Source organism: Nerophis ophidion, linkage group LG03 (assembly GCF_033978795.1).
Source record: "Nerophis ophidion isolate RoL-2023_Sa linkage group LG03, RoL_Noph_v1.0, whole genome shotgun sequence".
In the NCBI taxonomy this organism is placed as follows: Eukaryota; Metazoa; Chordata; class Actinopteri; order Syngnathiformes; family Syngnathidae; genus Nerophis; species Nerophis ophidion.
The window spans coordinates 42,277,126-42,300,258 of record NC_084613.1 but is presented as its reverse complement, the minus strand read 5'-3'; the positions used below and the strand labels follow the sequence as shown (position 1 = coordinate 42,300,258).

Genomic DNA, 23,133 nt, shown 5'->3' with positions numbered 1-23,133 from the left:
CATTCCGCTTGTTTTAAACAATTCAATTGCAACCCACATCAGCAGAATGGCTGTTTCGTGAAAAGCTCCACAACAACCATTGGTTTACTCAAAACAAGAAAAATGTTTTTTCTGTTTTTGTGCCTGAACTATTAACATCAAACAAACATGACAAGGCTGTGATGAATTGACTTTCTATTGAATAACAAAGTCAAAACAACAACAAAAAGCTTAACTGTCCTCATTTGAGGCCGCCCTGCCGACACGCGCGCACAGACTGTCACTAGCTTTGTGGTGCATTCACAGTTTGAAATCACACACCTTCTTCACTTTAGCAGCCAGGTTGCTACAATGATTAGGGGCGGCATAGCTCGGTTGGTAGAGTGGCCGTGCCAGCAACTTGAGAGTTGCAGGTTCGATTCCCGCTTGTACCATCCTAGTTACTGCCGTTGTGTCCTTGGGCAAGACACTTTACCCACCTGCTCCCAGTGCCACCCACACTGGTTTAAATGTAACTTAGATATTGGGTGTCACTATGTAAAGCGCTTTGAGTCACTTGAGAAAAAGCGCTATATAAATATAATTCACTAATTCACTAATGATTAGGAATACAAAATAAAATGCACCTTATCTTGTTGGTTAATATTCTTTGCGTGCAGCGGAAGGGAGGCGGCGGAAGGGAATGCCGTGTCAACAACGCTGTGGATACTTTCTGAATGTTTCAAACCACACATCGCTTGTCCATTGCTTACTTTGGACTTATATTTAGTCAGAAAAACGCTGTAAAAATACAAAAAACTGTCAACAAAAAAAACAGTTAAGTAGCATTAAACACAGTGATACTTTGCTGTGCTGACTGAATGGGCGATCAGCCCCCCCACAATGGCTGTGTTTCTGGCACAAAATGGCTGCGTGGCGAGACACACAATTACGGATAAAATGTTTAGAGACAAGGTTCTTAAAGCAAAGCTAATTTTTGTTCGGTCTGTGGTACGTAAATCGAAAAGTTTGTGGAATGAGAGGTTCTTAAATTAATGCCCTTCTGTATAATGTACAAATAATATATTGTAGTAATATAAGCAAATATTGATGTGGTTCTTGGTTGAGCTCACTAATCCATGAGTTTCCTTCAAAATCTCCATGCTCAATTTCATTTGGCACACAATCTATTATCTACAAACCGTTCGTGCTGTATGTGTGTTTTAGTCATTTCTTTCCGACAAAACCATGTCAGGAGTTCAGTCCAACTCAGCCGACAACACAGTTTATTTACGTCCATATTTTCTACTGTAAAAACAAAGGAATGCGGGCCTGTCTGTCCAAATATATCGTGATTCTTGTGGTTTCGTAATGGTCTTTTTTCATATAGCTGTCAGCTAGGAATGCTGCAGCAAAGTCTCGCACGGCAACATCATCATCAGCCTGGATAACACAAATTCAGTACTGTTACATGTGTGAAGTGTACAGGGCTCCACAAATTCTGCTTGGTTTTGTTTATATTTTTTAGGTATATGCACATGTGTGTGCGTGTTTGCATCTGTTTCGAGTGAAGCTTTGTGTATCGGCTTGTTGCATGAGCGCCAGGGAGTAAAAGGCAAGCGAATGTTGCTTGATTTGTGCCTGGTTTGACACTGTGACCCAGGGTCAGGAGAGGACCACAACTTGCCTGGTGCAACACGGCAAGCTAAAACAACCTCAGTTTGCACAGTCTAAACAAATTTTTGGATAGTCTGGAATAATTTCTACAGTCCTTTTTTTTCGGAGCATCCTAGCAAAATGACACAGAAAGCAGGCTCGAGCCAAGCTCACTTATTCTCCAACTGGTCAGCATAGTCCGCCATTTCCCTACAAGTGAACATGTCTTACATCAGCGTCGCGAAAGCCACCTTGCATCTGGAGGTCAGAATCTCTGAGTGTCAGTCAGTGTGGGACAAGGGAGCATCTCTTGAATCATGGCCTCCTTTTAGCAACGCTTTGACAGGCCTAGCGAGAAAATGTCTTTCATGTTTGGGTCAGAGGCGAGCTGAAGCAGCAGGTTTTTTCTTTTCCTGCCTGTGTGTGAAAAGTCTTACCAAGATTTCAGATTTGGTTACAATCGCATCAAACTGTAGTTCCAGAAAACATGTTTAATCAAAGTGGACTCTTTGCGCTCACATTTGTCTAATTGTCTACTAGTAAAGACAATATTATGTGCTTTGTGCGCGTGTGTGTCTTGGATGTCTCGGTCTACTGCAGAATGTGGGGTCAATGTGCTAATGGAGCCACTACTACTGGCTCTGCCCGTGGCCCAGCAGAGTAGACCGTCTAGCATCCAGCTCTCTTTTTCGCCTCTGTCTGACTCCAAATCCATAATTTTTACACGTCTTTTTATTTTTTATTTTTTTTATAAAGTGAGTTATTTTTGACAAAGAGACTCAGGCCATGTCTACACTAAGTTGTTTAACCCCTTAAACAAATAATTATTCAGCTTAAGCCCCCTTTCAGCCACACTAAACCATAATTTCTCCCGTCAAAAGGCAAAACCTAGTAACTCACTTCTAGCTGATTTTGAGAAAACAAAGGAAAACCAATCTATCTTGATGCTGTCTTACAAAGATCTACAAAGTCATCAAACGTATAGATGTTTTCTTGAGCTTTCATTTTCTTGCTGATTGAGCCATGGATTGAATCTGCTCTCATGAACGTGTGCCCTTTCTCCAGATATTTTATCACAATCTCGGGTGGGCCCCATTCTGCGTTTGCACATTGTACAGCGTCCAGTTTTTATTTTGACCTCCACAGTTATCTGCCCAAAAGAGTATGCAAGGGGAAGAATCAAGAACAATACATTTAATGAAGGTGCTTGCAACGTCCTGGGCCAATCTTCCAAATATCCCCTCGTGCCATAATATCACATAATCAGGTTGACCGCCGGCCCCCATTCGTGCAAATGTCTCATTAAAGACAATAAGGCGACTGACAAAGAAGCTCCGATTGGTCCCTTGAGATACTAGGTTTTTCTGTTGTATCTACGCGGTTATGTAGTAGTTGCTAGGTCCTGCCATGCGCGTAACAGCTTACTTACGGAACAAATTACAATATCGCATACACTAATGTAAAGCATATCACCTAGGAACTCCAAAATTATTATCAGCTCAGTTTTGACCAAAATTGAGTTACTGGGTTTTGCCTTTGGACGGGAGATTTAAGGTTCCCCTCCTCGGCCCCATTTTTACACGGGTAAGTCAGCCGTGTATTTCATGAATCTCCGGCACTTAGCTTTGTATGGACTCATTTGTCATTTACAAAGTGGGTTTGGAGAGGAAGTGACACTAGAAAGACCCTGCCCACACAGGAAGTGACGCCAGAACGTCCGCGCCCCACACAGGAAGTAACATCGAAAGAACGCGCCACAGCCAGCTTCATAACAATGCTTGAGGCGAGTCATCCAGACATGTCGTGTTTCTCCTTCTTCTCCATGTACAGGCGCTTTTGGAAATCACACATCAATACCTTAAGAGAATTCTTCCTGTGATCGTGATAGACCGTGTGTGATTACAAATATTGCTTTATGGATGTGACTGTGAAATGGCCCTGCACCGTGCATGATGCCCGCATCTTCGCTAACTCCGCCATTAGCGCGCAGCTGAAAGATGGAACCATCCCCTCCTGGCCCAAACAATTTATCACATTGTCTACTTTCTCATGTCGATTAAAGATTTTATTAATTTATTATGGCTCAGGTGTGAGTCACGACGATAGGGCCCCAAAGCACACTGGATTGTAGTCAATTGAAATACCACAACACTGGATATTGTTCAAAGGAAATACATTTTAATTTAAAAACTTGCACACAAAACACAGCAAACAAATGTAAAATGCACAGAAAACTATTTACAATATACTGTAGCTCTTTTAAATAACTTCACAGTGAAGTAACGTTATCTACTGGAGAGCTTAAAGCAAATGGACGCTTTTTTTTCTTTTCTCGCATGCGTACTAGGTCGTGTTGCGCCGGCAGACGTACAGGGGCGGGGGTCTTTAAATGATGGCATTGTTGTGTGTGGACACTAGAGATGCGCGGATAGGCAATCCACCCGAACCAACATTTTATCAAAATCGCAACCGCCCGCCACCCGCCCGTTGTTATGTATCAGGAGTCGGCAACCTTTACCACCCAAGGAGCTATTTTGAACCGTTTCACAGAGTAAAGAAGACAATGGGAGCCGCAACCATTCTCGCGATTATTTGCTGGTGCTCATCCAGGTAACGAGAATAAGGGCGTGCTATGAAGCCATTGCCTTTGACACCTTCTACAACATGTACAAACTGCTTGCCAGTCCAGCAACATGTTGTATGCAGATTCCGCAGATACACGTACAAGATTGAAAGGCATACTGGGTGATACAAAGTACACTGATGGTTGTGATATAAACAACTTTAACACTTTTACTACTATGCACCACACTGTGAAGCCACACCAAACAAGAATATTCGGGAGAACATAGGCACCAGCGCCCCCCGGGGGGGGTGTAAAATATAGTCAGGAATATTCATGGATGCAAAGGATTCTGGGTATTTGTTGTGTTGCGTTTATGTTGTGTTACTGTGAGGATCCATCCATCCATCCATTTTCTACCGCTTATTCCTTTTGGGATCACCGGGGGGCACTGGTGCCTATGTTCTCCCGAAATGTGTTTGTCATTCTTGTTTGGTATGGCTTCACAGTGTGGTGCATAGTAGTAAAAGTGTTAAAGTTGTTTATATCACAACCATCAGTGTACTATGTGTCACCCAATATGCCTTGCAGTCGTGTGTGTGTCTGCGGAAGCCACATACAACATGTTGCTGGACTGGCAGGCAGTGTGTACATGTTGTAGCAGGCGTCAAAGGCAATGGCTTCATAGCACACCCTTAATCTTCTTATCTGGCTGATTGTCAGCAGGTATTCGCGAGAATGTTTTCGGTTCCTATTGTCTTCTTTACTTTGTGACACGAGTCAAAATGGCTCTTTGAGTGGTAAAGGTTGCCGATCCCTGAACTATGTATATTAAATATTTCCGAATGGTTCAACTGCCAACCGCCCGAATCCATTTAAAATCTATTTTTTCGTCATGTCACCCGCCCGACCCGCGGTTTATCCGCAAACCGCGCATCTCTAGTGGACACCTATAAGGTAAGGGGGGATTTACCCTGGATTAGCTTCATGTAAACGGGGCTTCAATCTCAGCAGCCTGTCTGGAATAGTTAACTAATGCATAACTTTATGTTCACATTGTCAACTTTGTTTTTACTCCGACAGTTTCAGGGAGATGGTGAAGTACTTTGGGATAAAGCCAAAGCCAGGAGACAAAGATGTGACGCCGAATTACGTCTTTATGCTCTGGTATGAGTTTTGTAATGACTTCAAGAACGCTTGGATACGACAAAGCAAGAACATCTCAAAAGAGAGGTGAGTCGCTTTGTTCGCCAGCAAGTTTGCCGGTGGAGTACTTCTTAAAACTGTATGCATGCCGTACTGTGTATACAATATACCCAATGTCATCAGGAACAATATTCTCTATCATTGCAAAAGCAATCACTAAGAGCCTGGTCTACTAAGATCCAATTAATATGTGATAAGTATCGCATGCAAACTATAAAATGGTATGTATTATTAGTGGTTGTGTTGCTAGCAATTTACTTGGTATGTATGTACAGTTGATAACAAGTGCTAAATTGGTGCTGGCCGCCCTATTTGAATAAAAAACTTTCGCCATGGAGACACTCATTATCCTCTACATTTATGGCATCATCTGGTCCAACTTGTGATGATTCATCATGTTTTTGATATGCACCTCACTCACAAATATAACATGTACCATCTTTTGTAGAAAACACTGAAAAGCAATCTAAATAACAACCCACTGAAAGTGCAGTGTTGTGATGGTGTGTGTGGAATGATCCAGAAATGCATGCAAGAATGCATGAAATTGCATGTCGCAGGAAGTTTTTTCCTATAGAAGATATGTTGTTAATACAGCTATGTGAAAAAACTGACACCAAAAAAGAAATGCTAGTAGACACTAAAATTAATTGATGACATTAGTTTTGATCAGCTCATTAACTGAAAACTGCACTTTTTTGGAATTGTGTCCATCATTCACAATCCTTACATAAGACAAGAACACATTTTTTATGCATGCTAACTTGTGAAAAAAAATGCCAGCAAAAGTCATCAATGTTTTATACTGTTACTATTCGGTACATGTAATATACTAACAGGCACATTCATAATAACATGTAATTAGAGATGTCCAATAATATCAGGCTCCCGATATTATCGGCCTATAAATGCTTTAAAATGTAATATCGGTAATAATCGGTATCGGTTTCAAAAAGTAAAATGTATGACTTTTTAAAACGCCGCTGTACGGAGTGGTACACGGACTTAGGGATAAGTACACAGCGCCAATAAATAAAACTGCCTTTGTGTGCCGGACCAATCACATAATACCTACTGCTTTTCAAACACACAAGTCAATGCAAACCATACTTGGTCAACAACCATACAGGTCACACTGAGGGTGGCCGTATAAACAACTTTAACACTGTTACAAATATGCGCCACACTGTGAACCCACACCAAACAAGAATGACAAACACATTTCGGGAGAACATCCGCACCGTAACACAACCTAAACACAACAAAACAAATATACAGAACCCCTTGTAGCACTAACTCTTCTGGGACGCTACAATATACACCACCCGCTACCCCCTACTTCTCCCCACCTCAACCTCCTCCCCACCCACCTCAACCTCCTCCCCACCAACCTCACCCACCTCAACCTCCTCATGCTCTCATGTCCCAAATATTCTGAGGTGCTGTTTTGAGGCATGTTAAAAAAAAAAAAATGCACTTTTTGGCTTCAATAATAAATATGTGAGTGCCATGTTGGCTTTTTTTTTCCATAACTTGAGTTGATTTGTTTTGGAAAACCTTCTTACATTGTTTAATGCATCCAGCGGGGCATCACAATAAAATCAGGCAAAATAATGTGTTAATTCCACGACTGTATATATCGGTATCGGTTGATAATGGAATCGGTAATTAAGAGTAGGACAATATTGGAATATCGGATATCGGCAAAAAAGCCATTATCGGACAGCTCTACATGTAATATTAACATATTTTTAAAGTTGGGCACAAACAAGTTTCTTTTTGTATCTTTCACGTCTTAGTTGAATGTCAAAGTTGCCCATCCTCAGTTTATGACTGCAACCTTCTACTATATAAGTGAAACTCTTGATTTATAATCTAGAATTAACTTTCACCAACACAGAGGCGATGCAGCAGCTTACCAGCTCAGTATATCAATAGCTGCTATTATCAAGACACCGCTAAAAATAGTTATTAAGTGTTAGCGCTTATAACAATATTGATAATAGTTAGAAAATATTCAGGTCAGGTCAAGACCTGTAATTAGAGTATTGTTGGGGGCTTTTAGATGTTTTTAGAGGGCTTAATAGGCTAACTCCCATTAGTTTCATTGTTAGCCGCCATGTACTTGCCGCATATTATGACTTAGAATGCATTTAAAAAAAGAAAATCTATGTGTTCTTTTCTCACAGAGGTACCGTGAATGTAAGGAAAGATTCCCCCCAGAAATGCAATTTCTCTTAAAGTCGATCAGCTGCTGTAAAATTATAAAATGTCATTGCTGAATAGACAATATATCAAATATTTTCATTTTTCACATACAAATATGTTGATGCACACATACAGGTGGAATATTATCTCTCTCAATCATCCATCATTGCAGCGCGACTAATTTCTGTGCCAGTTTGCACAAGCATTAAAGACGTGCCAAATAAAGAAGCAAAACCAGAGCCGTAGAACAGCTCTAGTCTTGATAATTCACATTGCATATTTCTCCCAGTATTGTGAGCGTTCTGGTAATCAGCATATAGTGTGCATATACATGAAGACAGACATGCTAAATGGATGGTGGATGAATTGTGCATGGATTGTGCTCTCTGTTTTGCACACTTAAGAGATGCAAACTTCTGTACTTTAGCTTAGTAGGTCAGCTGTGCATTTGCAATCAAGTGTTTGAATACATGCAAACCTTTAGTAAATCTGTCACTAAAATAACGATACTGAACAAAAATATAAATTCACCCCTTGCTTTTGATCCCATGTTCATGAATTGAATTTAAACATCTAAAACTTTTATTATTCACACAAAATACCTATTCCTCTCACAGGTGTGGCTCATCAAGATACTGATTAAGCAGCATGACTATTGCACAGGTGTGTCTTAGACTGGCCACTATATATATAAACCCCGTGTTCATACGAGTTGGGAAATTGTGTTAGATGTAAATATCAACAGAATACAATGATTTGCAAATCATTTTCAACCCATATTCAGTTGAATATGCTACAAAGACAACATTTGTAATGTTCAAACTGATAAACATTTTTTTTTTTGTGCAAATAATCATTAACTTTGGAATTTGATGCCAGTAACACGTGACAAAGAATTTGGGAAAGGTGGCAATAAATACTGATAAAGTTGAGGAATGCTCATCAAACACTTATTTGGAACATCCCACTGGTGTGCGGGCTAATTGGGAACAGGTAGGTGCCATGATTGGGTATAAAAGCAGCTTCCATGAAATGCTAAGTAATTCACAAGCAAGGATGGGGTCAGGGTCACCACTTTGTAAGCAAATTGTCAAACCGTTTTAGAACAACATTTCTCAACGAGCTATTGCAAGGAATTTAGGGATTTTACCATCTACGGTCCATAAAATCATCAAAAGCAATCAGGTCCGAATTACTGTCGGCAATGCAGACCAAGTTTTGACACTGATCATCCAGGGAGCATACTGCCACAATAAGACAGTCCGTTACCTCGTACTCTCTGAGCACTCCCCACAGGGTACACAGACTGGTTGGGCAAACTCCCATGCACCCTCAAGGACCCTGAAGAGAATATAGAGCTGGCAAGGGCGAAAACCACACTGTTCCTCCTGAATACGAGGTTTGACTATCCGGCGTCGCCTGCTCTCCAGTACACCTGAATAGACATTACAGGGAAGGCTGAGGAGTGTCATCCTACAACACTTGAAACACATCCTCCGGTTCCCCTTCTTAAGCCACCCCGGTTTGCCAATCCAGAGGTACCACCCCCGATATCCACGCGATGTTGCAGAGTCTTGTCAATGAAGACAGTCCCACAGCATCCAGAGCCTTAAGGAACTCCGAGCGGATCTCATCCACCCCCGGAGCCTTGCCACAGAGGAATTTTTTAACTACCTCGACAACCTCAGCCCCAGAAATAGGAAAGCCCACCACAGATTCGCCAGGCACTGCTTCCTCATAGGAAGGCATGTTGGTAAGATTGAGGAGGTCTTCAAAGTATTCCCTCCCCCGATCCACAACATCCACAGTCGGGGTCAGCAGAACACCATACCCACCATACACGGTGTTGACATTGCACTGCTTCCCCTTCCTGAGGCTTCGAATGGTGGTCCAGAATCGCTTCAAAACCGTCCAGAAGTTGTTTTACATGGCTTCCCCGAACTCCTCCCATGTCTGAGTTTTTGCCATGAATTCTAAGTTAATTATTATTTGGAAGAATTTAAATAAAGTTTATGAGTTTGAACATCAAATATATTGTCTTTGTAGTGCATTCAATTGAATATGGGTTAAAAAGGATTTGCAAATCATTGTATTCTGTTTATATTTACATCTAACACAATTACCCAACTCATATGGAAACGGGGTTTGTACTTGCATATGCCCATGGACACTGAAAACTGTACAGTACAAACAAATCAATCAATCAATGTTTATTTATATAGCCCTAAATCACAAATGTCTCAAAGGACTGTACAAACCACTACGACTACGACATCCTCGGAAGAACCCACATAAGGGCAAGGAAAGCTCACACCCAGTGGGACGCCAGTGACAATGATGACTATGAGAAACCTTGGAGAGGACCTCAAATGTGGGCAACCCCCACCCCCTGTAGGGGACCGAAAGCAATGGATGTCGAGCGGGTCTAACATGATACTGTGAAAGTTCAATCATACTTGCACATATACACACAGTACATACATGCATACAAACACGGTTCGGCAAACACATACTCATACATGTGTACACAATCACACTCCTACAACTACACGCCCACATAACATAAAACACAGCACACTGCTAAAGTTAAACTATTTTACCATAACAATTGAAAAGGTTGACTTGTAATCCATTTATTCATTAAATGTGTTGTTGCATTTCAAGTGATAATACTGATGATGATTGAGGTAAATACTGTTATTATTATATGTGTGTGAATGTGGAAATACTGTCAAAGCGCTTCGGGCTCCTTAAAAAGGGGTAGAAAAGCGCTATACAAGTACAACCCATTTACCATTCATTATCAATAGTGTTATTTCTATTGGTATTAATATTGTTTCAATTGTAGTGCAATATTGTTCATTGTCATTATGGTTTTATTACTATCCACTATACTAATGTGTTTTTCTTTTTCTTTTCAATTACTGGTATCATATGTGTATGTATCATATTTTCTGATGTAGTTATGTTGTTTTTGTTTTTTGTTGTTGTCTCTCTGCTGTTCCCCGTCCGCCATTCACTCCTTAGTCTTCTTTGTTTTCTTCTTCCTATCACCTTCTGCTCCACTCCAACTGCGCTAAAACCTAAATATATTCAAACACTCCATTAAGTCTAATACAAATAATGCAACAAGAAAAGTATCCCACACTTCGCTTTTTAAAGTAAATCCGTAAAGCAGATATGGGCATCTTGTACATCAATAATATGATTTGCCTGAGTGGCTGGACAGGACGGATTAACTAATAACAATAATAATAATAATTTTACTTTATCACTCAAGTTGCCATACTAACACCGTTGTTTATGTTTCCTTCTTCTGTTACTTTGGCCCATTTTTATATTGCGTTTCCTTAAATGAGAAAGTGCCACCCAATAAGAGGCACATCACATTGGTTGCTACAGTGCTTTGACCTATGCAGTAGTTTTAATCTATAAACCAGCATTAATACAACAGAGTTCTCTGTAATCAAACGTTTCACACCATCATTTTAGAGTGCGTGTAGAGGTAGATGCTGGATGTTGACTCATGATACTCATGATAAATTAAGCTCCTGCCATGTTGGGGAGTTCATAAAAACAGCAGGAGGTTGCCTACAGCCACAGCTTTTGATTCTAATGTTCGTTTGTTTTTGTCCAGGGCTAATTAGAGTCCCCAGTGGTTATGTGCTTTTAAAGACCACACACACATTGACTATAGCAGTATATTGTACAGAAGCGTTAAATAGTGAATGGGACTGTATTTGTATAGCGCTTTACTATACTTGCATGATACCCAAAATGCTTCACGTTATACGTCACATTCACCCATTCACACAAAAATGTATACACTGATTTAGTTATGTTAATTATGCCATTCACGGCATGCGTAATTATACTAACTAACTAACCCGCTAACAGTCTCAATGCTCAGTTTAAAATCAGGTTGTAGTTTGCAATGCAGAACTGTTCCCCGTTTAGAGAACTGTTCCTAGTCATACGTGCACCTAAATAAAGTGACCAAAATACACATTTGACTAATGTAATTAAAATTGGTGATTAATTAAAGATTTGTGTTATACTTGTTAAACGACTAGAAGGTGTGGTGTAAAATTAGAGCTAATTGTACATGGCTGATTTGGGGATGCTGGGATGTAATTAGAGGAGAGAGGGAGGCCATCATAGACAAGGCAAACACAAGCTTATTGGGCCTCCAGGTTCAGGATTTATGATGTTTCCTCTGACCTAAGGCGTCATTTTGGGGGGCATTCCACCAACTCTCCTGGCGGCCGACTGTCTTCACTAGCGAGCGGACAGAGGCCACTGGCCGTAAAAGGCTGAGCATTATGGGAGAATTGATAAAGACTGTAATTAGGCTGGACATGCAGCCCAAAGGGCAAGAGCGCTTCACGTGTGGAGGAGACTGCGGGAGCGCAAAGGTCGTTTTTGTGTTGTTTTTTTATGTATGTTGTGGTGCCATCGTGGCTCTTCCCGACGCACATCAGATGGTGAATTATGTCACCAATCTGAGCTAATATCTGCCGATATCACCCCGTGACAAACCACCATTCCCACACACTCATGTGCTTCAGTTTAATTATAGGGACCAGGCTTACTGGGGTATCCAGTCTCACATTACTCACAGCTGATTACAATTAACTTTATTTTAAATACTTTTGGCGCACTCATAAAAGGCAAGTGTTTTTTAAAGGCTGCCTTATTATCTCATCAAGTCCAACATTCCAGAGAGCTTTCACTCATCGCGAGCTGGAGATGAGCAAAGTAGAAAGTATGCAAACAGCCCCTTTTTAATGAAGGTAGGTCAGGGATCTCCAAAGTGATTTTTTTTAGCGGCCCTCAGCACATTGTAAAAATACTCTTACAAAAGAAAATATAAAAAGTGGAAATAAAGACCAAGCATAAGTGATGTAAGGAGGAAACATTGATGCTAATAACACAAAAAGTTGACATACAGGCTGTTGTACATTCTTTAAAAAAATCAATGTAAAGAATGTGTTTTGAAAATGAAAAATATCTAAATGGCCCCTCCATCCTTTTTAATTTGGAAGTTGAAAATTTAGGGGAAAAAACACCTGACAAATCAATAATAAATTATCATACAAAGTGACACTTAAATGTTAAATATTAGTATTTCAACTATTTTAGTTTCACATAAAGGTGCAGTTCAATAAATTACAACATTGTGCAATAGTTTTTAGGGGGAGTTGAATTGGGACTAATTTTATTGTAAGATTTTATTGTATACTGAATTTGGCTGAAAGCTATCATCATCAACAATATTTAGAAGTAAAGTCTATGCATGTAAATATAGGGATGTACATGTATATGTCACATATAAAGTGAATGACTAAAATGAAGGAACTTTTCTAGTTTATTTTGCCACCCCTGTACAGTGGTTAACTTTTCCTATATCCTATATACTTATATCACAGTATCCATCCATCCATTTTCTACCGCTTATTCCCTTTGGGGTTGCGGGGGGCGCTGGTGCCTATCTGAGCTACAATCGGGTAAAGACTGTTAAATCATTTCAAGTTACTTCATCACCTGATTGATCATGAGAAACATCTTTACATTTTGTTTAATGGAACATTTGAATTAGAACAACATGGAATCGATTTTGGGATTGTGTTCTACCAACATGAAACAATAAAATGCAGCCAAAGCTCCACAAATCCTGACACGCAAATCCAGACTGGTTCTGATTGGTCACTGTATCTCGTGGCCCCAATGCAAGTAGACTGTAGTAACAGAAAGAGAAAATTAATCCTGATTTTTTTTTTTTTAACTTGAAAAACAATGTGTCCTTAAAACATTTTTTTGTAGTTTTAACTACTAATATTATTGCCTTTTTGCACTTGGAAGAGATTAAAACATTGTGTACTCCTTATAATAACTGTCTTGTGTGCCTGTTACGATGGCTTGTACGCATAATTCAGTGTTAACCTATGTTTTATGAATGTGTGCTTGAAGGTTGAAGGAAGCTCAAGAGAACATCAATAAGATCACAGCAGAAAAGCGAGTGGAAACAAAAAAGATTAACGCCAACAGTCTGGTAAGAATTCTTCCTGTTTTGTACATTTCAGCTACTTGAGTGTGTGTTTGTGGACTCTGCGTGTGTGTGTGTGTGTGTGTGTGTGCGTGCGTGCGTGCGTGCGTGCGTGTGTGTGTGTGTATGTGTGTGTGTGTGTGTGTGTGCGTGCGCTCCGCAGAAAGAGAAAATGCGGCAGAAGCAAGCCGGCGTGGCATCCAGCTGAGTGACTTGTTGAGGGGACATTGACCCCCCCCCCCCTCCCTCCCTCTTCCCGCCCTCGCAACAAAATACAAAAGACTGCATCCCGACATGTTGTGGTTCCGCTTGTGCCGCTGTACAAAAAGAAGGCTGGAAGTGTGCGCGGCTCCAATAAGCCAAAGGTGGACCTCATTCATCCAGCATGGCGTGACCTCTTGTGTGCAGCCTGTGAAAGGTCTCAGTGGGTCAGCTGGCGGTTCAACATCTGTGTCAGCTGACACGTCCATGAAGTTCTTCCCTAACTCCTCGGAAGCTGAGAGTGTATCCTGTCCTAATCTGGGCTGACAATCTGCAAAAGTCTGTTTGTGCCAAACACAACCTCCTGTTTCTCACTATTCATTTTCTTATGCAGTCTGTGACAAATACCTTTTTGTTCGCTCTGGCTTCCAAACACACCATAACACCCCTGGTCTGCCAGAGAATAAAAAGGCAGAGCAGGATAGGTCAGTGCTGGAATCAGACCCCATCATGAATGTGTTTCAAAGAGTCGGTTAATAATTGAATATTATTAAAACCGAAACAATTTGTCCTCTTAGAAAGAAGGTAAATCCAATCATTCCCTTTGAGACACCCACAAATATTAACACAAAACACGTTATCAGGAATAATTGTAGTTACACACACACACACACACAACAAGACAAAATCACTCCAGAGTGTGAGAGTGCCATCCCACAGCAGTGTTCATGAAGAGGCTATATCAGAATAGATGACCAATGAAATAGATACATGAACATTTAACCTGATGTTTACCTTTATTGATGAGTGGCAAGAAGAACAACCACAGGTGTCATCTTTTCTTGATTGTTTGCCAAACTTACTGGAGCAGTTTGTTGCAAACTCCAAGAATCTAGTTGACTTTGATCAGATCATTACACAATGTCGCTGCGGGTCATTAAAAAGTCCTAAACACAATTTTCAGTTTAAAAGCCTTAAAGTGGAATTTTCATTAAGAGACATGACGATGGCTGTTATTTATTTATGTATTTATTTATTTTGCATTCTAAATATTAAATAAATGCGATCAAAAGTCCACAAACAACAGAGCCTATGAAAAGAAAGCCCTTTAAAAAACATCCAAACACCTCCATTAGGGTTTCATATAGCTGATGTAAATATGTAAGTAATGTAGTAACAGCCACACTCGTAATAACATTTAATATTTACGTGTTTTTCTTGTTTTCAACATACGCCGCACATTCATTTAAAAATTGCATCACTTGCTTTTTTTTTTTCTTCATCACTGATTTCTGCTCACTGCAGACTTCATGAGAGCCAACAAACATAATAAAACATCCCATACTGTACAAAGTCTGCTGTCATTATGATGCCGACTGCTGCGTCATATATTCCCATTTAGCTGAAAAATGTCTCATCATCTCAACGTCTTTTTGGGTCTTTCTGGTCATTTCCGAGCCCTAAATGGCTGTCAAAGTCTCCCAACTTGTTGGAATACCGCCTCAGACTTCTTTTGTCCAAATGAGATATAATTTATGATCTAAAATAAACTTCCAGGGAGCAAGGAAGCAGCAGACCACTCGTTGATGTCAATATCGGCAAACAAGATTGTGATCATGGCGCCGCTATAAATAGATTGTCTGTGTTTGCGCTTATAATAACAATTTCGATAATACTTGGTTAATATTCAAGTCACAAAGTGTAAATGGAGTATTGTTGACGCTTTTTAAATGGTGTATAAATAAATAACTGGGAACAATGCAATATTGCTTCCAAAAGACCCTTTAGCTACCCAGTTAGGTCCCTGATGCAAAAACGCACGAGGGAACAGTTCCTGCTCTAAAACAGCAGTATGATTAAGGAATTTACAAGAAGACTTTTTGGGGGGAAGGTCTTATTTAAGAACTACAAGGCTACATGTAGGTGTTGTGGTTTTAGAGTTAGAAAGAGATATATTAAACAGTGTTGCCAAATCCACTTATAAAAATTTGGGCTTGTTATGTTTTTTTTCCAAAGTTGCATGCCAATATTGTGAGTCGGGTGGTTGTTCTTGAACATGTACCATATTTTCCGGACTATGGGGCAAATTGGTGTATTAGACGCACCCACTAAATGTTAGGGGACAAAAATATTTTTCTATATATTAGCCGCACTTATATATAGATGTTCGTTACGAAATTAGTTATTTACACAGAAATTTTTTGGAAATGTTTATTTCCAAATGGTGTCTGAAACACAGCAGTAAAACGGCTGATCAAAAAAAACAGAAGTAATTGTCATGGATCCACTGCTGCTGAAGCTAGCTCTCCAATTAGCTAGACAGACTGAATAACTCCATGCTGACGTTTTTGGTGAATTTACAGAGGAATGTGTGAAATTCAAACAATACAAAAAGAATGCCATTGTAAGATGATAATACTAACACAGACAGTTGTAAAAGTGTTAGCATATTAGCTAATGCTAACAATGCCAAAGCCATTACATTACGATAGCACGTACAAAGAATGCATGAAAACACTCCTACAGACATCACACGTGGTTTAGTCAGTATAAAAGCTAGAAGATTGAATGGTGCCCTACTTCTTGTTAAAAAAAAAAGCACTACTGGTAAATGAGTGTGGACTGAGCAAACTCGTCCAAAAGATGGCACCATAGCACAAACAATAAAACACAGTGCATTTTCTTTTTTTTTTTACTTTTTATCATGGCCATCAGTGAAGAAAAATCCATAAATTAGCCGCACCGTGTTATATGCCGCAGGGTTCAAAGTGTAGGAAAAAAGTAGCGGCTTATAGTCCGGAATTTTTTTTGTAGTTGCTTATTTGGGCTTCCTTTTATGTGAGTGTGGTAGTTTGTTTAGTTTTTTTTTACTTTTTCCACCCTAGTTTTTTGGTTATCACGCCTGCCGGCTCCACTCGGCACGCTCCCAAACCCACTCATGCATGACGCACGTCTCCTCAGAACAACAATGTTCTTCGCTGTTCCTCTCAAAGTGTCATTTTGATATTGTCTACTTTTTGGAAGTCAGCCGATGATCACTGGTCTCTCTCATGGAAACAATCACTGGCAATAGTTACAGTGGATCAGAATATTTCAAATAACGCTAATTATGCGGATATACTCTATGTTAATATGATTTAATTTGGCTTGTGTTTTCAAAATGCCATATCCATATCCATACATTAACATTTATTGTAAAGTTCAACTTATTACGTAAAACAGGCGGATTGCCGAGATATTGTCTTCCTTTTTCCGTTTAGAGGTCTTAAAAGTCTTTAAATTTGCGGTTAGGAGCATATCCATCCATCCATTTTTCTACTGCTTGTTCCTTTCGTGGTCGCGACGGTACTAGACCCTATCTCAGCTGCATTCGGGTGGAAGGCGTGGTACCCCCTGGACAAGTCGCCACCTCATCGCAGGGCCAACACAGATAGACAGACAACATTCACACACTATGGGCCAATTTAGTGTTGCCAATACGAAGGTCCTGGGTTCGATCCTGCGCTCGGGATCTTTCTGTGTGGAGTTTGCATGTTCTCCCCGTGAATGCGTGGGTTCCCTCCGGGTACTCCGGCTTCCTTCCACCTCCAAAGACATGCACCTGGAGATAGGTTGATTGGCCCCGCGCTAAATGAGAGCGCTCTCTTCTCTTTTAAACAAGCTCCAAGTTATGCAGCCTCCCCCCTTTCAAAAGCACTCAAAGGCAGCTCAGTCCTGTGACATAAAAACGAAAAGAAACAAAAGGAGAGTTTGTATTTATTTTTTTAATTTCATATTTTGCGCTTACTTTTTGCAAAATGTGTTATGGCCAATTATGCAACTTTGATGATTGTAACATGAGTCTATTACATCATCAACCAACCCACCACCACCACAAGTAGATTGCAGTACTGTGGGAAACACAGCAACCCAACATCCTTTTAAGTGTAGTCAGTTTCTTTCCATCCTTCACTTCTTTCTACACGCATGTAAATATGACGCACAGAAGAAGAGGTAAACATAACTGTTGGTCACATCATGCTGCACAATAACAGACACTTTGCTTCTGAAGAGCTCCGGCCAGCCAAACGCGGTTTGGTAGATTATTTTTCTGCTGTAATACATTTATTTTTATTTCCATTTTTAATGATATCTCATGGTGCATGTGCAAAATCTTCACTTTTTGTACCAAATAGCAATTACCCGACAATCAATGTCACGCTGTGGGACGGCATGTCCATCACTGGAAAGAAAAACAATGTATATCCTCATCAAAGACAATCTCATAATTACACGGTGTGGGACTGAAGTCCATCCTCCAAGGCGACAATGTTTGCCATCAGAGAATATACCTCCAGAATGTGTGAGTGCCATCCCACAGCATTGTGTAACCAGCATGAGGAGTGGATGTAAAGTGCACAATATATCTTGTTTTCGCTTATTCCACTGATGACACTGCAACAGCTAATTAAGAAGGCTGTGACATTTGAAAGTGTGCGGCTCATCTTACAAACTCATCATTTAAAAGGAAAATGCAATGGCAATTTTAAAAACGCTAAACAGGTACACCTTTAGAGCACTTTTCTGCTTGCAATGGTTGTGTTGTGTAGCGCGATTAAAGCCCTTTGTAGAGTAACTATTTGTTTTGCTCAGCACTATTGCCCCCTCTTTGTCATGCAGGGTTGTAAAGTAAGGCAATATTTTTGTTGTGTTTCTCATTTAAGATAAAAAGTCTATTTATGTAGGGAAGTGTGTATTTTATGTACAGCATCAGACAACAAAGGTTTATATTTTACTTGCATGTGGCCTTCATTCTATAGTACAGGGTTGTGAATATTTAAGCATTAGATAGTTATGATCCCTCAGACAGAGTGATGTAAAACGATGCATGTCCAATTCACTTTTTTTTACCCTGCAAAGTCTGTGCCACTCATTTTTTGTATGAAAATCCAAATCCTGCAAAACTGGAATCAATACCACAACAAGAGTCGAATGTATAGCAGCTCTGCAACGAAATGGAATTGTTTTAAATTTCAACAATAAACTTCTGGATGCTCTATTGAGATTATGCCATAACATTGAATCTATCTGTGGTTTAATAACTGAGAACTACTTAAAAAAAAAAATAAACATTTCCTAAAAGACTTTTAAAAAGTGGCTAGAGTTATTAAACGATGTGGAACTTACTCAGCTCCTTTTTAGACAACTCAGGTTTTAAGAATGTGAAGATAAACAGGTGAAAAAAATATACGGACAAATGTGCATATTATCACTACTACTTATAGCTGTACTACTTTGCATTGATCAGGAAGTCCATTACATCACTTATGAAAACTGTTTATCCTCATTGGAAACCATGTAGTATTTTTTACATATATATGCCTGCAGAATTATGATACAAAATATATAAAAATGCTCAATATTGATTAATATATCAACATTTTATGATTATAGCTACAGTTGGCTTGACTGTACATGTGATTGTATTTGTAAATATAGTATAGCTAAGTTGCATCACAGTACATAAAGATTTTTTTTAGCAAAATACCATCCAACAATATTACATTACTGCTTTTAAGAGTATCCATTTATAACTTTTTTTGTTTGTTTGGAGTAACCATCTAAAATTATTGTTTTTGTTATGTTTGTATATCAATTTCCTGACGGACAAACACTTGCATGTTTGTCCTCTGTAAGCGACAAGCCTTATTTCAAACACTGCTGGACAATTCAATTTCATCTAATCTGAAGATAGCATCTCAAAATAGCCACCATACTGACAAAGATGTTTTATGGGACTTATCTAATGTATCGAGTAGTTGTATAAAAAAAAAAATAAAAAAAGAAGAAAAAAAAGTGTGATTTTTAAACATAAATGTTTTGCGGACATTGTAAGAACACTCTTTTACTATGTCCACTGTAGTGGACGCATGAGGATTCATGACCACGACGTTGTCAGAGAAAATTATGAAGTACATTAAATAATTCCAAAGAAAAACTGCTTCTTGCAATAAATATTCCAATGAGACTTTTAAAAAAAGTGTTTTTTTCAATGTTAAATAACTATAGAAATGAAGGTAAATAACTTTGTAGCTGAGATAGGCACCAGCGCCCCTCGCGACCCCAAAAGGGAATAAGCGGTAGAAAATGGATGGATGGATGGAAATTGTAAATGCTTCTTTCATTTTTTTAACAAGTCAAAATTATAAATCAGATAAAATTACAGATTAAAACATTATATATATATATATATATATATATATATATATATATATATATATATACATATATATATATATATACATTATTTGATGCATTGTGTCTGGGTCTCAGGAGGATAAAATAGAATGCGTAGTATTGCAGCATCCATTTATTTTACATTTTCAGGGATAACTTAAATCAAAGGAATACATTCAAAATCATTTACATGTAATAACCATTTAATCTTGCACCCCTGTACATTTTTGAAACATTACAGGACGACATCCAAAGTGGCATAAATTGCTGATTTAAAAAGATCCTTGAAATTAAATGTATTTTTAAAAAGGTGAATTGGTGTTGATCCTTCCAATTCCACACAGTGGAAACAAACTTAGTGATTTCTTGTTGCGTCAAACATGCTTCTTCATTCAAAACGCCTTCCAAGTGTGATTTTTTTTGCTCATTTATACAAATAAATGTAATCATTTACGGACAAATAATTACTTTTTTGTTCTTTCAGTAAATCTTTGTTGTATTTTTTTTTGTGCTACTTTATACATGAGTTTTCTTAAGTGTTTTTTTTTTCATGTTAAATTAAAAAAATTGTATGTCAGGTGTACGACACTGGAAGGTATAAGACAATACCTCAAAGCCAAACAGGACAATAAAAATAATTCATTTTTCAAAGGGCATACAATAATATTGGATTACATACATACATACATGCACACATATACAGTACATACATATGTATGTATACACACATATATACATACAAATACATATATACATAAATATACATACATACATAAGTATATATATACATACATTCGTATATATACATACACATATATACATACATACATACATATATACATGTGTACATATGTATATACACATATATACACACAAATACATATATACATAAATATACATACATACAAACGTATATATATGTAAATATATTTGTATATATACATACAAATACATATATACATAAATATACATACATACATATATATATATATATATATATACATACATTCGTATATATACATACACATATATACATATATACATGTATACATATGTATATACACATATATACACACAAATACATATATACATAAATATACATACATACAAACGTATATATATGTAAATATATTTGTATATATACATACACATGTATACATACATACATTCGTATATATACAGTACACACGTATATATATATATATATATATATATATATATATATATATATATATGGCAGCGGAGTGAAAGAGGGGTTAGTGCGTTTGCCTCATAATACGAAGGTCCTGAGTAGTCCTGGGTTCAATTCCGGGCTCGGGATCTCTCTGTGTGGAGTTTGCATGTCCTCCCGTGACTGCGTGGGTTCCCTCCGGGTACTCCGGCTTCCTCCCACTTCCAAAGACATGCACCTGGGGATAGGTTGATTGGCAACACAAAATTGGCCTTCGTGTGTGAATGTGAGTGTGAATGTTGTCTGTCTATACGTGTTGGCCCTGCGAGGAGGTTGCGACTTGTCCAGGGTGTATGCCGCCACCTTCCGCCCAATTGGTGCTGAGATAGGCTCCAGCACCCCCCACGTCCCCGAAAGGGATAAGCGATAGAAAATGGATGGAGATTTTATATATATACACACACACACACACACACACACACACTTTTTTCGGGCTCAAATCTCTGTTAACTTCAGCTCTAAACATAAAATATACCAAACAAGTAATGTTTTTATTGTATTTATTTTAACTCAACAATGTGATGATAAAGTTTTACTAATTCAAGCCTGTGACATGATCTGAACAAAATGCCTTTAAAAGGGTAAATAAAAAAATACATTGTATGTTTAATATTGATTGATTTAGGGCTGAAGTTTATTGAGAAAGTTGAGCACAAAAGAAACAAACATTTCTATCGTGTTTTTATTACCTTTAGAAAACGTTTAAGTCCCTTTTGGCTTTGGTGAGAATTCAAATCAAATGTCCCCGGGTGGTGGAATGGCGCACGTCCAGATGTGTCCTGCAAAAAAGGGAATTGCGTTGTCGTCTTCTCCTGGTTGTGAACAGGCTAGTCCAGCTCTATAGACACGCAGCGGCACTGCTTGACACGCTGGATGCGTTTCTTCTTGGTGGGCGGCTGCAGGTCAGGACAGTTGAGCGTAAAAGTCATGCTGGTGAAGCGCTTGGGCTTGCAGAAGGAACAGGACTGGAAGGCGCCCTCCTCCCTGCGCATGTGCCGCGGGATGTAGAAGGAGTTGCACTGTCCGTAGCAGAAGCGGTTGAGGATGGTGCGGCTGACGCATCCCTCCTCGTGGATGGTCTGCTTGAGGGGCTGCGTCTTGCACCAGTCCCGCTTCAAATACTGCCGCTCGGTGACGTGTAACGCCTCCTGGCTGGACTCCAGCACCTCGTCGGCCGGGGAGGACGCGCCTTGCCTGTGTCGGGGCGCGGAGCCCACCTGCTGGGGCTCAGACTCGTTCGGCTTGTTCTTGTCCGGGTGAGGAATGGCGCCCTGGGAGCCTCGGTTCCTCTTGGAGTTCCCGGGAGAGGACAGCAGGCCGAGGACCAGCAGCAGACTGCAGATGACACGCGTGGAGTTGGCCATGCTGCGTTTGCGGGGGGAAAATAACAAACCATTACGCGCTGTCACCACAACCCACTTACACGTTTCGGGGTGAAATAAAACCTTCTGTTGCATGTTCATACTTCTCCCGAAATGAAATAGCAAAATACAAATCTCCACTCGCCTGCAATCCTCAAGTCGATGTTTGTCTCCTGCTGGCTTCTTCCGTGGGCACGAAACCCCACTTTCGCCGTCACTGTCGAGTGTCCACTGTGATGCCTGCTGCAGGGTGCGGGGAGACCCAGCCCTCCATAGACTTGAGGGGACCACGCAGGCTTAGTAGAAACTTTGCTGCAGCGCCGCACTGTCTCCGCTTTAAATGTCTGCCCGCTGAGATACGGACCTCGCGTCCGTCGACATTATTGGCTGAGAACGACGAGGACCGAATCGAAACTTATCCGCCCCCTGCCCCAACACGGACACAAATAAGGGCAGGACGCTTGGATCGTACACACAACACGAACAA

At 39.6% G+C, this 23,133-nt stretch overlaps 2 protein-coding genes across 3 annotated transcripts in view; one reads left to right on the top strand and one right to left on the bottom strand.

The window, feature by feature from the left end:
* The window catches only part of LOC133549615 (formin-like), a 166,090-nt gene extending 147,197 nt beyond the window's left edge, over positions 1 to 18,893 (top strand). For both annotated transcript variants that reach the window (XM_061895210.1, XM_061895211.1), the window contains 3 exons: positions 5,261 to 5,410; positions 13,562 to 13,643; positions 13,801 to 18,893. In XM_061895210.1, the coding sequence (XP_061751194.1) occupies positions 5,261 to 5,410; positions 13,562 to 13,643; positions 13,801 to 13,845 (277 nt within the window). In that variant the 3' untranslated portion in view covers positions 13,846 to 18,893. The remainder of the gene's footprint in view (positions 1 to 5,260; positions 5,411 to 13,561; positions 13,644 to 13,800) is intronic.
* Positions 18,894 to 21,669: 2,776 nt separating this feature from the next.
* grem1b (gremlin 1b) lies at positions 21,670 to 23,133 on the bottom strand. Its single transcript, XM_061895264.1, has 2 exons — positions 22,792 to 23,133; positions 21,670 to 22,650 (listed from the first exon to the last, which is right to left on the bottom strand). Exon 2 carries the CDS (start codon positions 22,647 to 22,649, stop codon positions 22,113 to 22,115), a length of 537 nt encoding a protein of 178 aa, XP_061751248.1. The 5' UTR covers position 22,650; positions 22,792 to 23,133; the 3' UTR covers positions 21,670 to 22,112.